We start from the raw sequence: 13,558 nt of genomic DNA, 5'->3' as shown, positions 1-13,558 counted from the left end.
GCATTTCAGCATTTTTTTTGTTGAGAAAATCTAAGTTCATGGCTCTTTCAGACAGTAATGATTGCTTTTGCGGGTTCAAACTTGTGCACGTACAACGGTGAAGTCAGTATGATGTCATTCCATATGGTCCATCCTCCTGTCTCAAAGTGCTGTAATTTTCTTCAACCACCGGAAATTTGACTCAGGAGAGGAATGCAGGACCCGTAGCCAGTTATAATGTAAGTATCTGACTTGTAATTTTTATAGACAGTAAGGAACGATAAACTACCATCTCTGTTTCGGCTGACGTTATATAAAACTTGATGAGCGCTAAGTTCGAATCCTGTTCGCTAGTTAACATTAGTGAATTAGTTCATGTAGCTAGCTAGCTATCTAATATAGCATTACCAGCAAGCTTTGTCAAAAATGTAGCTATATTTTCTTTAGAATTTGGTTTTGCCACGACCCATTATCACGGCAAGAGTTTGGGGTTTGTTTGTTGTTATTTATAGGAAGAAGTTAGCCGTATCCCACTGGCTCACTTCTCCAGACTCCAAACGGTAGCTAGCCAGTTAGCAGCTAGTTAGCTACATATGGCTAAAGTTCAGTTTTTGCTTGTCAACAAAAAAAATACATTTTGCGGTGTAATGTTAATCCATAGTATTTCCGGTAACAACACGAAACCATTGTTTCTCAATCTGAGTAGCAAACGGTTATCTAATGTTAAAACCCGCAGTGAGACCCTTTAATCAGCGAGTTGATGGAAGAAGATGACGTAAGTCAGACTGGTATGCGGAGTTGTTAGTCCTACCAGCCAAGTTTTCCTTCTCAACTCCACGATGTTCATCACATATGTGGCTGGAGTCGAAGAAACCCAGCAACTCTGCCGCGTTGACTTTGGCCAAATAAGGACGACCACTTTTGGGGGGGGGGGGGGGTATGCACATCATTGGTTGGGGATGAATTTGTTCAGGGTCAAATGGTTACATCAATTTACTGTATGTGTGTTAACTGATTGTATGCATCCCCCCTTGTGGCTAAATTATGCAGCCTATGGCATGCCTATTGTCAATCTATGACGTGTAGTATGTATTTGATCTATTTTTGCTCTTGTCAGCATCACATAAGTCTATCGTTGCCATGTTATGGGTCTCAATTTCCTTGGCAGGTACTAATAATCATGTTTCCCTGTTCTGTAATTCAGTGTGATTCAAGACACAACTTCTATCAGCAGCAACCCAGTCAGACCATGGCTGGCTTCAGACAAGAGGATGTGGAGGTGTTCTATGATATGGGGGAGGAGCTGGGGAGGTAAGATCTGACCTGTGTCTGTCTGTGTACAGTGTTGCTGGAGGAGGATACAAAGCAGACTTGATTCAGCTCTCCCAATGTGTCAGTGGGCAGAATTTGTAATTTTAGGAAGATTGAGGGAAAACTCCTACCCAGCATGAGGCACACTGGGCCAATGCAATTAAGTGTGCCTACCGTTCCATGTATTCTATTCCAGCCATTACAATGAGCCTGTCCTCCTATAGAGCCACCCACCAGCCTCCTCTGTTGCCTACTGATTCATATGTTTTTAATTAAGTGTTAGGATGTATGAGTACTAGAGGTCGACCGTTTATGATTTTTCAACGCTGATACCGATTATTGGAGGGCCAACAAAAAGGCCGATACCGGTTAATCGGCCGATATATATATTTGTAATAATGACAATTACAACAATACTGAATAAACACTTTTATTTTAACTTAATGCATAAATAAAATCAATTTAGTCTCAAATAAATAATGAAACATGTTCAATTTGGTTTAAATAATGCAAAAACACAGTGTTGGAGAAGAAAGTAAAAGTGCAATATGTGCCATGTAAAAAAGCTAACGTTTAAGTTCCTTGCTCAGAACATGAGAACATATGAAAGCTGGTGGTTCCTTTTAACATGAGTCTTCAATATTCCCAGGTAAGAAGTTTTAGGTTGTAGTTATTATGGGACGATTTCTCTCTACCATTTGTATTTCATTTACCTTTGACTATTGGATGTTCTTACAGGCACTATAGTTTTGCCACCCTAATCACGGGAGTTGATAGGCTTGAAGTTATAAACAGCGCAAGCGAAGAGCTGCTGGCAAACGCAGGAAAGTGCTGTTTGAATGAATGCTTACGAGCCTGCTGCTCCCTACCACCTCTGTCAGACAGTTCTATCAAATATCAAATCATAGTCTTAATTATAATATAATAAACACACAGAAATATGAGCCTTAGGTCATTAATATGGTCAATTCCGGAAACTATCATTTAGAAAACAAAACGGTTTTTCTTTCAGTGAAATACGGAACCGTTCCGTATTTTATCTAACGGGTGGCATCCCTAAGTCAAAATATTGCTGTTACATTGCACAACTTTCAATGTTATGTCATAATTTATGTAAAATTCTGGCAAATTAATTATGGTCTTTGTTAGGAAGAAATGGTCTTTCGCAACGAGCCAGGCGGCCCAAACTGCTGCGTATACCCTGACTGTTTGCAAGAGAAGTGACACATTTTCCCTAGTTAATATTGCCTGCTAACATGAATTTCTTTTAACTAAATATGCAGGTTTAAAAAAAATATACTTGTGTATTGATTTTAAGAAAGGCATGGATGTTTATGGTTAGGTACGTTGGTGCAACGTCAGTGCTATTTTCGCATATGCGCTTGTTAAATCATCACCCGTTTGGCGAAGTAGGCTGTGATTCGATGATAAATTAACAGGCACCGCATTGATTATATGCAACGCTGGACAAGCTAGTTAAACTAGTAATATCATCAACCATGTGTAGTTAACTAGTGATTATGTGAAGATTGATTGTTTTTTATAAGATAAGTTTAATGCTAGCTAGCAACTTACCTTGGCTCCTTGCTGCACTCGCGTGGTCAGCCTGCCACGCAGTCTCCTCGTGGAGTGCAATGTAATCAGCGTCCAAAAATGCTGATTACCGATTGTTATGAAAACTTGAAATCGGCCCAAATTTATCAGCCTCTAATGAGTACAGATCTCTCTTCACCTTTAACTCAATTCTTTATTTATTTTTTATTTGATTTACCCCTTTCTCTCCCCAATATCATTGTATCCAATTGGTAGTTACAGTCTTGTCACATTGCTGCAACTCCCATACGGACTCGGGAGAGGCAAAGGTCGAGAGTCGTGCGTCCTCCGAAACACAACCCAACCAAGCCGCACTGCTTCTTGACACAATACCCGCTTAACCCGGAAGCCAGCCTCACCAACGTGTCGGAGGAAACACTGTACACCTGGCGACCATGTCGCCACAGGAGTCGCTAGTGCGCGATGGGTCAAGGACATCCCTGCCGGCCAAACCCTCCCCAAACCCGGACGGCACTGGGCCAATTGTGCACCGCCCCATGAGTCTCCCGGTTGTGGCCGGGACCCCACCTTTAGTAACTATTGTATGTAAAGTGAAGCACTATATTTTTACAAAGATCTTCAATATTTATTGTTGGGCTCTCCTAATGATACAATCCAAATTCCACTTAGTTGACTTGAAATCACATAGCTGAATGAAAACATCCGTTGGCAAATTCTCAGTGTATTTGTGGGACTGTTTATTCAACAGTGTAGAGATCTCTGTCCTGTTATGCAAGCCTGCTCTGTGTTTTTAACAAGTCCTTATAAACTAAACAGAGCTGGAGCACTAGAATGAGTCATGTGCTTCTACAGGATTAAACCTGCATTTGTTCCAAATGGCAACCTATTCCCTACATAGCGCACTATTTTAGATTAGAGACCATAGGGCTAAAGTAGTGCACTATAAAAGGAATAGGGTGCCATTTGGGACACAATAAACCTGACTTCCTACCTTTATATGGAAGTAGTTTTGTTTTCTGCAGTGTTGCAGCAGAAGAAGAATGACATCATTGCCTTTTCTATGCGTTTATTTCCTCTTTATGTCCCTAGGTTTAGTCTTGCTGTTTATTAGCTGTTTTAGGTGTAGTCTAGCTGTTTTAGGTGTAGTCTAGCTGTTTTAGGTGTAGTCTAGCTGTTTATTAGGTGTAGTCTAGCTGTTTATTAGGTGTAGTCTAGCTGTTTATTAGGTGTAGTCTAGCTGTTTATTAGGTGTAGTCTAGCTGTTTTTAGGTGTAGTCTAGCTGTTTTAGGTGTAGTCTAGCTGTTTTAGGTGTAGTCTAGCTGTTTATTAGGTGTAGTCTAGCTGTTTATTTCCTCTATGGCTCTAGGTATGGTCTTGCTGTGTGAGAGCGGGGGGGACTGAGTTTGCTCAGAAAGGGCTTGCAGACTTACATTAAATGGCAGAGCAGAACATTCAGTTCTGTGCAGATAGAGAAGCGCTGTAGACTTAGCTTTAGGAACGGATAGACCCTCAGGAATGCAGTATTTATGAACTCGGCAAAACAAAGAAACGTCCTCTCACTGTCAACTGCGTTAGTTTTCAGCAAACTTAACATGTGTAAATATTTGTAGGAACATAAGAGTCAACTACTGAGATGTGACTAACAAAAATGGAATAATGTGTCCCTGAACAAAGGGGGGGTCAAAATCAAAGTAACAGTCAGTATCTGGTGTGGCCATCAGCTACATTAAGTACTGCAGTGCATCTCATGGACTGCACAAGATTTGCCAGTTCTTGCTTTGAGATGTTACCCCATCCTTCCACCAAGGCACCTGCAAGTTCCTGGACATTTCTGGGGGGAATGGCCCTAGCCCTCACCCTCTGATCCAACAGGTCCCAGACGTGCTCAATGGGATTGAGATCTGGGCTCTTCTCTGGCCATGGCAGAACACTGACATTCCTGTGTTGCAGGAAATCACGCACAGAACGAGCAGTATGGCTGGTGGCATTGTCATGCTGGAGGGTCATGTCAGGATTAGCCTGCAGGAAGGGTACCACATGAGGGAGGAGGATGTCTTCCCTGTAACGCACAGCGTTGAGATTGTCTGCAATGACAACAAGCTCAGTCCGATGATGCTGTGACACACCGCCCCAGACCATGACGGACCCTCCACCTCCAAATCGATCCCGCTCCAGAGTACAGGCCTCGGTGTAACGCTCATTCCTTCGACGATAAACGCGAATCCAACCATCACCCCTGGTGAGACAAAACCGCGACTGCCTTACAACAGGCCTACAAACCCTCAGTCCAGCCTTTCTCAGCCTATTGCGGTCAGTCTGAGCACTGAGGGAGGGATTGTGCGTTCCTAGTGTAACTCGGGCAGTTGTTGTCACCATCCTGTACCTGTCCTGCAGGTGTGATGTTCGGATGTACCGATCCTGTGCAGGTGTTGTTACACGTGGTCTGCCACTGCGAGGACGATCAGCTGTCCGTCCTGTCTCCCTGTAGCGCTGTCTTAGGCATCTCACAGTACGGACATTGCAATTTATTGCCCTGGCCACATCTGCAGTCTTCATGCCTCCTTGCAGCATGCCTAAGGCACGTTCACGCAGATGAGCACGGACCCTAAAGCCTCTTTAGTGTCTTAAGTTTTCATAACTGTGACCTTAATTGCCTACCATCTGTAAGCTGTTATTGTCTTAACGACCATTCCACAGGTGCATGTTCATTAATTGTTTATGGTTCATTGAACAAGCATGGGAAACAGTGTTTAAACTCTTTACAATGAAGATCTGTGAAGTTATTTGGATTTTTACAAATTATCTTTGAAAGACAGGGTCCTGAAAAAGGGACATTTCTTTTTTTTCAGTTTAGCTGCTTCTTCCTACAGCATTATCATGTGGTAAATCAAATGTTAGGTGTAAATGTTTATAATAAAAACAATAGCCACCCACTTTACATGTTTGCATAGAGTCTTTATCTTATTATATAAAATTAAACGGCCAGCCAGTGTGAAACGGCCAGCCAGTGTGTTGCAATGCTTCCAGTGAACACTAGCCTATACAATTTGTAGTCAAGAATTTATCCCTTTAAATCAGGATTTTCCCCAGATTAGCTATCTGAATTTGGCCCAGTCACTCTTTCTTGTGTTTCCTATGTTTATGTACAAATTATACTATGTATCATCCTCATTACCTCTCCTAGTGGACAATTCGCCATCGTACGGAAGTGTAAAGACAAGAGTTCTGGCTCGGAGTACGCCGCCAAGTTAATCAAGAAGCGTCGCCTGTCGTCCAGCCGCCGGGGGCGTGAGCCGCGAGGAGATCGAGAGGGAGGTGAGAGAACAACAATGGAAATAAGAATTCAGGCTTTTTGTTTTATCCTCAATCATTGTATGTACTGGTTGGACCAGCTTTATATGCCTTTTTAAATAATCAAATGAATTTCAAGGTGAACATCCTGAGAGAGATCCAGCACAGCAACATCATCACGCTGCACGACATCTTCGAGAACAAGACAGACGTCATCCTCATCCTGGAGCTGTGAGTAGAGCTACACCAGTTGATATTTGGGATTGATCTAGGATCAGCCCCCCCCGTCCCCGTCCCGTCCTTGTAATCTGATTCACTATGATCTAAAAGGCTAAACTGATCCTAAAGCAGGATTCGTCTGAGACTTGTTCTGAATACAGGCCCAGACCTGTACTCAAATAGTATATTGATAAAATAGAGTAATTTTTTAACCCTGTTCCTTGGTGTGTTCCAGCGTGTCTGGAGGGGAACTATTTGACTTCCTGGCAGAGAAGGAGTCTCTAACAGAGGAGGAAGCCACACAGTTCCTCAAACAGATCCTGGACGGGGTCCACTATCTACACTCCAAACGCATCGCTCACTTTGACCTGAAGGTGGGTAGGGTGGAGTCTGGGGAAGGAGAAGCCAGGCTGGCATTGTAAACTAAAGTTCCATCTTGACTTGATGTATTCCTTTAAACTCCTACTGGAGCGCTCCGACTCCTCATTCAATGTATAACTTGATAGACTGTTTTGAGTCATTGGAACGTCAGTGAAAACGTCCAAAAGATTTTCCAGCATTTGAGAAATATATAGTTTGGTATCTTAAAAAAACAAAAAACATCTGTATTGTATTATTATCTGCATTCTGAAATGTTTGTTTGTGCTGTAGCCAGAGAACATCATGCTGCTTGATAAGAACGTTCCCAACCCCAGGATCAAACTCATCGACTTTGGCATCGCTCATCAGATCAAAGCTGGAAATGAGTTTAAGAATATCTTTGGAACGCCAGAGTTTGTTGGTGAGACCATAGAGATATGTTTGTAATATGTATTAATAATCTAATAATAGCAATTTAGTGTTCCACGTATATTTTGTTGTGTGAGACGCTCCTACATATTCATTTTCCTTATTAAAACATGCAGTATATCTTTAAACAGTATATTATTTATTTTTATTTTTGGTCATTTGAACTCCTTTTTCTCCCAAATTTTGTGATTTCAATCTTGTCTCATCGCTGCAACTCCTCAACGGGCTCGGGAGAGGTGAAGGTTGAGTCATGCGTCCTCTGAAATATGACCCGCAAAACTTAACCCGGAAGCCAGCCGCACCAATGTGTCGGAGGAAACACCGCTCAGTCAGCATGCAGGCGCCCAGCCAGCCACAAGGAGTCGCTAGAGCTGAATGAGCCAAACCTTCCCCTAACCCGGACGACGCTGGGCCAATTGTCCGCCGCCATATGGGACACACGGTCATGGCCGGTTGTGACACAGCCTGGGGTTGAACCCCAGGTCTGTAGTGATGCCACAACACTGCGATGCAGTGCCTTAGACAGCTGCGCCACTCGGGTGGCCCGTATAGTTTTAAAATAAAAATATTCCACAATGAGCTTAATGTTATGGAATGGGGAAAATATTCCTTGATATTTGTTTTAATAAGTGGAGGTCTGTGTGTTGATCTCCCTGAAGACCATCTGGGTTCTAATAATCCTGCTTGTTTTACAGCTCCAGAGATAGTCAACTATGAACCACTCGGACTGGAGGCTGATATGTGGTAAAATAAACTACGATTATTTGAAATGTTTTTCTGATTTTGAGAACTTTTTGTTATTGTTGTTTTTCTTGTTTCTTTACCCTTAAGGTAAATCTCACTAATTTGATGTCCTCTTGTTTCTCCAGGAGTATTGGAGTTATCACGTACATTCTGTAAGTATTGCTTCACATTATAATGGTGTCAGTTGAGCGACATAAACCGTGTCAAACATTGTTAGATTATTTCTAAATCTACAGACATATTCTGTACCTGTTTTACAAAATGGAGAACTACACAAGTGAACATTATTTCTGAGAAATCCAATCATTTACATGATGAAATAGCAAATAAGCACTTGTATTCAATATTTGGCCATGGCCTGAAAAACGGTACAATACCACCTTAGGTTGAGTGTTTTCAACATGCTGTTGGTCTTCCTCAGTTTGAGTGGTGCCTCTCCGTTCCTGGGGGAGACCAAGCAGGAGACTCTGACCAACATCTCTGCTGTCAACTATGACTTTGACGAGGAGTACTTCAGCAACACCAGTGAGCTGGCCAAGGACTTCATCAGACGCCTGCTGGTCAAGGATCCCAAGTAAGGCTGGTTTACTGTGGATAGAACAGGCCCGGGAATACTTAGAACAACACACGCAGGGACATGACAGTAACTATTTGCTTTTGTTTGTCTTGTTAGTTAATATATCATTGTATGGACTCTAGCAAAAGATGAACGTTTACTGAATCCGCACCATAGGCTTGGAGAACTTTGGTCTTCAGTGGAAATTATATAATTGCAATTACAAAGGCATGAGAGTAAAGCAGAAAGTAATAATTTAATATTTTTCATATCTTATTTCTCCAGGAAGAGGATGACCATCGATGACAGCCTTCAGCATCCCTGGATCAAGGTAGACATCTCTCACCATCTCACACATATTTTACATCTTACTGATCCCAAATGTTGGACTATCCCTTTGCCCTCTTTCACTTATAAAGCATCTGTTGGCTTTTAGCACCTGGTTTACTGCCTCTTTCCTGATGGTTTACTGCTGCTTTCCTGATGGTTTACTCCCGCTTTCCTGATGGTTTACTGCCTCTTTACTGATGGTTTACTGCTGCTTTCCTGATGGTTTACTCCCGCTTTCCTGATGGTTTACTCCCGCTTTCCTGATGGTTTACTGCCTCTTTACTGATGGTTTACTGCTGCTTTCCTGATGGTTTACTCCCGCTTTCCTGATGGTTTACTGCCGCTTTACTGATGGTTTACTGCCGCTTTCCTGATGGTTTACTGCCGCTTTCCTGATGGTTTACTGCCGCTTTCCTGATGGTTTACTACGCTTTCCTGATGGTTTACTGCCGCTTTCCTGATGGTTTACTCCGCTTTCCTGATGGTTTACTGCCGCTTTCCTGATGGTTTACTGCCGCTTTCCTGATGGTTTACTGCCGCTTTCCTGATGGTTTACTGCCGCTTTCCTGATGGTTTACTGCCGCTTTCCTGATGGTTTACTGCCGCTTTCCTGATGGTTTACTGCCGCTTTACTGATGGTTTACTGCCGCTTTACTGATGGTTTACTGCCGCTTTACTGATGGTTTTTGACCCCCTTTATCTACTATCCATTAACGCTCCTCTCCTCCCAGGTGATCAAGAGGCGGAACGTGCGCCAGGAGGAGAGCGGGAAGAAGCCGGAGCGCAGGCGTCTGAAGACCACGCGTCTAAAGGAGTACACCATCAAGTCCCACTCCTCCATGCCCCCCAACAACACCTACGTCAACTTCGAACGCTTCTCCCAGGTGCTGGAGGAGATCGCTGCTGCTGAGGAGGGGCTGAGAGACCTGGAACAAAACCAGAGGTGAGAGGGAGGGATGGATGGATCGATTAATCATTTTAATTTGATTATAAAAAAATGCATGTATAGCCGCTCTAATTGGATACAACGTGTATTCTATACATTCTAACATCTCCCTGACTTCTCCAGGTCGTGCCGGGAGGACGTGGCTGCTCTCCTGTCTATCTACGAGGAGAAGGAGGGCTGGTACAAGGAGGAGAACCAGAGCATCGCCAGCGACCTGGGTCACATCCGCCAGGAGCTGCAGCGTACCCAGGCCCAGCGCAGGCAGAGTCAGGAGGACGCCCGCGCCACCATGCTGGCTGCTAACGCCCTCAAGAGGAAGTTTGGCCGTCTGGAGAACCGTTACGAGGTCCTGGCAGAACAGGTGGCATCGGAGGTGCTCTGGGTGGAGGAGCTGGTCAGGGGGATAGAGAAGGAGAAGGACAGCCTCGTCATGCCCTGAGTTTGGTCTGGCTTCTAGTATCACTGACCTGGTCATGCCCTGAGGCCAGCCTGGCTTCTAGTATCACTGACCTGGTCATGCCCTGAGGCCAGCCTGGCTTCTAGTATCACTGACCTGGTCATGCCCTGAGGCCAGCCTGGCTTCTAGTATCACTGACCTGGTCATGCCCTGAGGCCAGCCTGGCTTCTAGTATCACTGACCTGGTCATGCCCTGAGGCCAGCCTGGCTTCTAGTATCACTGACCTGGTCATGCCCTGAGGCCAGCCTGGCTTCTAGTATCACTGACCTGGTCATGCCCTGATGCCAGCCTGGCTTCTAGTATCACTGACCTGGTCATGCCCTGAGGCCAGCCTGGCTTCTAGTATCACTGACCTGGTCATGCCCTGAGGCCAGCCTGGCTTCTAGTATCACTGACCTGGTCATGCCCTGAGGCCAGCCTGGCTTCTAGTATCACTGACCTGGTCATGCCCTGAGGCCAGCCTGGCTTCTAGTATCACTGACCTGGTTTCTAGTATCACTGACCTGGTCATGCCCTGAGGCCAGCCTGGCTTCTAGTGTCACTGACCTGGTCATGCCCTGAGGCCAGCCTGGCTTCTAGTATCACTGACCTGGTCATGCCCTGAGGCCAGCCTGGCTTCTAGTATCACTGACCTGGTCATGCCCTGAGTTTGGTCTGGCTTCTAGTATCACTGACCTGGTCATGCCCTGAGGCCAGCCTGGCTTCTAGTATCACTGACCTGGTCATGCCCTGAGGCCAGCCTGGCTTCTAGTATCACTGACCTGGTCATGCCCTGAGGCCAGCCTGGTTTGGTACAGACACCGGTCTTATATACCAGCTGTCATTACATTCAGAACAAGGGCCCAGAGTTTTTCTGGTGAGGGGAAAACTCTGGCCCCTGACCTTAAGCCATGATGCTAACCCGTCAGACATTTGATTAGGAAAAATGATCCCCCCCTCCCCATCTTCCCTTTCTAATGAGAGCACCAACAATGTATAGAGTCCCTCCCTACTATAAATACATTTAATCAACGAAATATGTGTTTAAAGAATGTCCATTCCAGTATTTTCTAAATTTATTCATAATGTTGAAAATGGTAAAGATTGTGATTCATTTTTGCAGTATATTTGGTTAAGATGGTGATACATACATACAGGAAGGTTTTCTGCACCTGCAATCATTTTCCTATAGTTTTTAGCCCCATACTTAAAGGGATATTTATCATTAACAGCTGACTATGATTAACCAATAAGGCCCGAGGGGGTGTGGTATACGGCCAGTATACCGTGGCTAAGGGCTGTTCTTATGCAACGCGGAGTGCCTTTGGACACAGTCCTTAGCCGTGGTATATTGTCCATATACCACAAATCCCCAAGGTGCCTTATTGCTATTATAAACTGGTTACCTACATAATTAGAGCAGTAAAAACAAATGTTTCGTCATACCCGTGGTATACAGTCTGATATACCACGGCTGTCAGCCAATCAGCATTCAGGGCTGGCACCACCCAGGTTATAAGTAACAACAACATAGTAGAAACAATAGAACGTGTTATAGGGAGATTCCATTTTGAAGTTAATCTTATTGACACTCAACAACCGTCTTGCTGTACTGCGAAGCTACAGACAAAGATGCAGATACTATATTATATATTTATACTATATAAATACTAATAGTTCTCTTACGTGTGAAGAGAGTCGTCTTAAAATGGATTGTACAAACCTGTTTTGCAACTTGCACGCAGCCTGTACATTGAACACCTTATTGCCTATACATAAGCTAAATCAAGTGTGTAGTAATGTCTAAACCTCTTCATGAATAATGGAAGTCTAGTGACTGTCCCTCCAAAACGTTTTAGGCCGGTTTCCCGGACACCGATTAAGCCTAACCCTGGACTATAAATAATGGTCAATGGAGAACCTCCATTTAGAAAATAGCATTTTAGTTCAGTATTTAGCTTAATCTGTGTCCGGGGAAAACCGTCCCTTTCGAATACAACTATTGCACAGTAGCCTCATACCAAATGATCTGCATGTCTATCTGCTACTATATTTGAATGATTATTTTAGTCAGCCTTCTGTCGCTATGACCATAGCCCCACACTACAGACATTCCATGAGTTGGTCTTAAATCTATGCATCACATTCCATGTTCCACCTAGAACTCTATGTACTGTACACTTCCCTAGTTTAATATACTATTTTGCACTTAAATATAGCTGTGTTCCAAACTATTTCCCATTTAATCGTTTCTTTTTTTTAATGTACCCAAAATGTATAATGGTATGTATTGTTAAGTTTGAATGATGACATATTTAGATGGGGTTTTGTTTCAAATAAACAAACTCATAACCTAAAGGAACTTTTCTGGTGTATATTTTTTCTGTCCATTGAGATTTAGCAGGTCCAGATTTCTCAGCTTTTTTTTGGACATAAAAAAGCATCCTTCCACCTGGAGCTTATGGAACTTGTCTCTCTCTGTTTCCATAGTAACTCAGAACTAAGGAATATAATCTTTGTCATTCAACGCAACCCGTGTTCCCTTCGACAACGTGGCTTGGTCTAACAGTTAAGTCGTCCGGGACGTGCTGTAACCTGTTGATGGCAGTGCTGCTGACCCTGCGGTGTCCCTCACTGTGTTTTGAGGCCAGTGCAAGGTATCCCAAAAGGTGTGTGGACCACAGTGTGCCTGCCTGCTTAGCAGTAAAGCTTCCCACTGGGCAAAAAACAGGTTGAATCAGCGTTGTTTCCATGTCGTTTCAACCAAAGCATTTAATGTGATGAAGTTCAATCAATATGGAAAACCTAAGGGACTTTACTATTTTCAGCCAACTTTAAACCTAAAGCCAATAAAGGGGGACATTTTTGGTTGATTTCATGTTAACCGACATCCGTTCCCAGTGAATTCCTCCCTCTGGGTACAAGCCTCCTGTCCAGGCGTGTAGTTGTAAATCACACTGCCTCACACTACAGAAACAGGAGATGGACTCCAGTCCCTATGGACTATTCTGGCTCGGATAAGGCTTACTTCTCCAAGGTGTAACGTTCCCACAAGACAAACTCAAAATGACGCTCACAACAAAGAAAATCACTGCCAACCAAATAAAACAGATAGTGGTTCTTAAAGACACCCACCATGACAAACTATAAGAAAAAACGCAATTTAGGACAGGGAGTAAAAAGAACTGAAGAAACACCAAAACACAGGCTTCTTTCTAACGTAAATAGGTTGAACTCGCACCACAGCTGACATAAAGTGTAGCTGTCCTTAATATCTCTCACGCTCAACTGGAGCACTGAGCCAGCCACTCCTAAATAGCACCTGGGCCAACACAGGTTTAACACACTGACTGACGAGGTGACACCAATCGGTGCGACCTACGTGCTAAAGTCCAATCTCA

The 13,558-nt window shown here is 43.8% G+C and overlaps 1 protein-coding gene across 1 annotated transcript; it reads left to right on the top strand.

Annotated features, from left to right (window-relative positions):
* Positions 1 to 207: 207 nt before the first annotated feature.
* Positions 208 to 12,515, top strand: dapk3 (death-associated protein kinase 3). Its single transcript, NM_001165387.1, is given in 13 exon segments — positions 208 to 218; positions 1,184 to 1,290; positions 6,030 to 6,131; positions 6,133 to 6,160; positions 6,276 to 6,367; positions 6,591 to 6,729; positions 7,007 to 7,136; positions 7,840 to 7,888; positions 8,014 to 8,040; positions 8,310 to 8,462; positions 8,730 to 8,775; positions 9,506 to 9,717; positions 9,844 to 12,515. Coding segments are annotated over 12 exon segments (1,356 nt in total). The 5' UTR covers positions 208 to 218; positions 1,184 to 1,228; the 3' UTR covers positions 10,160 to 12,515.
* Positions 12,516 to 13,558: the final 1,043 nt, after the last annotated feature.

This window comes from Salmo salar, chromosome ssa14 (assembly GCF_905237065.1).
Source record: "Salmo salar chromosome ssa14, Ssal_v3.1, whole genome shotgun sequence".
Taxonomy (NCBI): Eukaryota; Metazoa; Chordata; class Actinopteri; order Salmoniformes; family Salmonidae; genus Salmo; species Salmo salar.
The sequence above is the reverse complement of the archived record's forward strand: the minus strand, read 5'-3'. Positions and strand labels throughout refer to the sequence as shown.